The sequence below is a fragment of the Quercus suber genome, unplaced genomic scaffold (assembly GCF_002906115.3).
Source record: "Quercus suber isolate HL8 unplaced genomic scaffold, Cork oak 2.0 scaffold_167, whole genome shotgun sequence".
Classification (NCBI taxonomy): domain Eukaryota; kingdom Viridiplantae; phylum Streptophyta; class Magnoliopsida; order Fagales; family Fagaceae; genus Quercus; species Quercus suber.
In genome coordinates, this window is record NW_027071804.1 from 755,821 (window position 1) to 759,237 (window position 3,417).

Here is a 3,417-nt window from a genome sequence, read left to right on the forward strand (position 1 = left end):
TTTAACATCCAATTTTGACAGTGCTTGTTATTAAGGATGGAACAAGTAGTAGTAAGTTCCATAATCATCCCACATTACACAGCAACTAGAATACTAGAACACACCAGAAACAGAGTGTAGAGTATTGAACACACTAAAACCTTAAGAAAACATGACAGAAACACACTAGGATAGTGTCTGAAACATATAAGGGCATAAAGCTTTCAGTTGCAGCAGCTCAGAAACCATGAATTTTGATATTTTCTTTCTTCACAATTCCAGCCTGTTATCGACAATCAAGACAAAAGAAAGCAAAAATTAGGACTGAATCACACCAAATTTTCTACTGCGACAAATAAATTAATTACTTCATTTTATGCACATTTCAAGTCCAGAAAACTGGATTTTTTTTCCTTCCTATCCCACAAATTTATCGCACCTTTATTTTACCTCTGAAATTGTCAGCATGCAATTCTTTATTTATCAAATGTCATCATATGGAGAAAATAAAAGGAAAGCAGGCATTTTAATGGGTTGTTACTATTTAACATGGCATCAATAATATATTCACCAGGAAAAAAGATCACCAACAGTCAGACCATCAAACATTTAACTTTGTCCTAGCAAATCTAAGATGTGGTAAGTAGTCACCTGGACAAGGAAGGTGGAAACATTCTTCCTCTGATCACCTTGAAGTTGAATAACCTGTACACACAATAATATCAGAATTTGAGAAGAGCACAACAATTATTAGGTTGGAAAAAGGCAAACATGAGCAGAGCATAGGTCTACAGCCTACCTGTCCTAGTTCGGGGTCCTGGACTACGGTACCATTGCAGCAAAATTCCTTCTTAAGGTCTTTGAGTATCTTGTTGTAGCTGTATTCTTTCTTCAAACCCTGCACAGTAGTCAGGCTCTTTCTACCGTTCCGCTGCTGTATACGAATGTGCACATACTCTTTTGTCCCAGCACCGGAGTCCTCAGCATTTGCGTCAGCAAACGGATCTATACCCAGCCCACAAGGACAACAAACTAATTAGAATTTCCATTGGAAGAAGAGGGGGGAGAGAGAATCTATATTGGAGAGGCACAACTAACAAAACCTCATTCCCACCACTCTATGTACACAGCTAACATAGAGTCAAATTTTTTTGATCCTCATATTTATTTCAAACATCAGTCATGGCTTTACCATATGACAATGTCCCAGCCATCATGTTATAATCAGTGTATTATGGCTTTTTCAAACAACTTGGCACTCAGAATCCTTAGTGTATTTTTTTTCATCACATGGCCGACTCCAACTAACCAGTTGTGTATCCATAGCCAACCCAAAAATTTAGGGACTAAGGTTTTGTTTTTTGTTGTTGTTGTTGTAAGTAAAAACAGGAAAACATATTTTGGAAATATTTTTTATTTATTTATTACATTTCAAATGAGGGGATTTGAACCCTGAACCCTACAGATCATTAGCTGCACTCAAAATCCTGTCTCTTGAATTTTTTTGCATGTGAAGACAAGGAAAATCATATGACATTTGCAAAAATCAAACAGAAGAAAAGTAGACATACCAAAGGCAGTAGGAATTTGGGAGTCGAGTTCAGACATGAAACTTGGCTGATTAAATTGAACCAACTAACAACCAGAATTCTTCAGACCTGAATTATAAGGTGAACCCACATCAGAATGCCAAACAATGATGAACATATATAATAATGCCTATTATCATCATATACAATTATAACTACACATGTTATCTGCCATCAACCATAACACACTTCCAAGTAGAAGACTCAGGCAAAACAAAACAAAAATCTATATGAAAAACAAAACAGGGTTACAAGGAGCCATTGGGCAAATTCAGAAACACAAAACCTTTCAAATCAAACTCCTAATCGCTACAGTATTAACAGCAATCACAATCAAATTCAATTACACAATCATACAAACTGATAGATAAATGAAAATTAAGCAACAAAAATCCAAAAACAAGACAAACCCAACAAAATAAAAGCTTTGATCGTATGATGTTTAACTCCTAACACAACAACATCCAAAAGGGTAATACCAAAAAGAACATAGCACAAGCAACAAACTTTACCAAAAATAAAATAACTCATCCCAAATCGTACATAAACATTAAAAGACATGCTTGATCTACCTGCCGAGTTTCACAAAGTCTGTTAATTAAAGCGATAAAGGAATAAAACTTTAGGACCCATACACATAAATACATACCTTTTCAGTTAGATTCTAAGAAAAAAAATCAGACAAAGACCAAATTAGAAAGTTGGATACGAAAGGCACAAAATTTAAACACGAATCATGGAACAGAGAAACAAATACAATCATCCAAAGCCAAAACTCGAATTCCAAAATCGAAACAGATTGAAAAATGAAACCCTAAATTAACCGGAATAAAAGATCGGATCGCGAAGAATTGTGAGAGGGAAAAGATAGAAGAGTACCAGATCCGAAGGTTAGAGTTTCGAAATTGGGCGTCGGTGGTGAAAGAAGGAAACCCTAAAATTCGGATAAATAAAGACCTTTCTCTCTCTCTCTGTATCGCTCGCTCGCTCGCTCTTATAGAAGGCTGTTTGGTGAGAGAGAAAAGTGAATGGACATGAGAGGCTTTGACAAAATATATAGCGCATATAATATTTGGAAAAGTTTGAATTTTTTTTTTTTTTTTGAGTACATTTATTTTTTCTAAAAAGGGTGTGTATGGTCGGTGACCCGCACAATCATCACGCAATAAAAGGAAGGGGAGTGTGTTGGTTCACAATTTCACCTCACATTATAGGAATAAATTAAAAAAATGAATAAATAAAGGATAGGTGGTGGTAACTTGGCCCTTTAGTCAACCCAACCAATTTGAGATGAGGGAGAAACAAAATTTGTAGTGTTTTGAAATTGCGTGATTAGATTGGTTGATGACGGTGGTTTTATCGGGTGATAGGTGTTGGTTGAATCACAAGAGAGAGAAGATAGACCATTTACAGCAGGGTAAACCAAATTTTAATGAAATTAGTTTAGATACCGTTTATTTTGTTAAAAATTGAAAATTAAAAATACTGTAACAAAATAATTCTTAAATGTGTGAATAGCGCCGTGAGACCCATTTTTAATTAAAGTTTTGGTGAAAAAAGAGATTTGTGAGTCCCATAAACAGTGCACGGATCCGCTGGAAAGCACTGAAACGCGCTTCTCAATGAAAAAAAGCGTGAAACGCTGAAAAACATAGACGCACTCAATATAATCAGTACCCAAACCGCCAAACGGTTAATCACCTATGTTAGTTGGTGTTTTCTTTTCTTCTTTTTTTTTTTTAAAAAAAAAAATCAATTTGGTTTGTTTAGGTTGATGTGAGTTGATCTAGGTGGGAGGATAGTGGCTAGGTTGCCATGGGTGGTGGACGACGGTTTCTAGGTCATGATT

At 35.6% G+C, this 3,417-nt stretch overlaps 1 protein-coding gene across 1 annotated transcript; it reads right to left on the reverse strand.

The window, feature by feature from the left end:
* On the reverse strand, positions 1 to 2,611 carry LOC136066173 (protein translation factor SUI1 homolog 1). Its single transcript, XM_065770050.1, has 5 exons — positions 2,448 to 2,611; positions 1,551 to 1,637; positions 779 to 984; positions 631 to 684; positions 1 to 262 (listed from the first exon to the last, which is right to left on the reverse strand). The coding sequence occupies exons 2-5, from the start codon at positions 1,585 to 1,587 to the stop codon at positions 218 to 220; spliced, it is 342 nt and encodes a 113-aa protein (XP_065626122.1). The 5' UTR covers positions 1,588 to 1,637; positions 2,448 to 2,611; the 3' UTR covers positions 1 to 217.
* Positions 2,612 to 3,417: the final 806 nt, after the last annotated feature.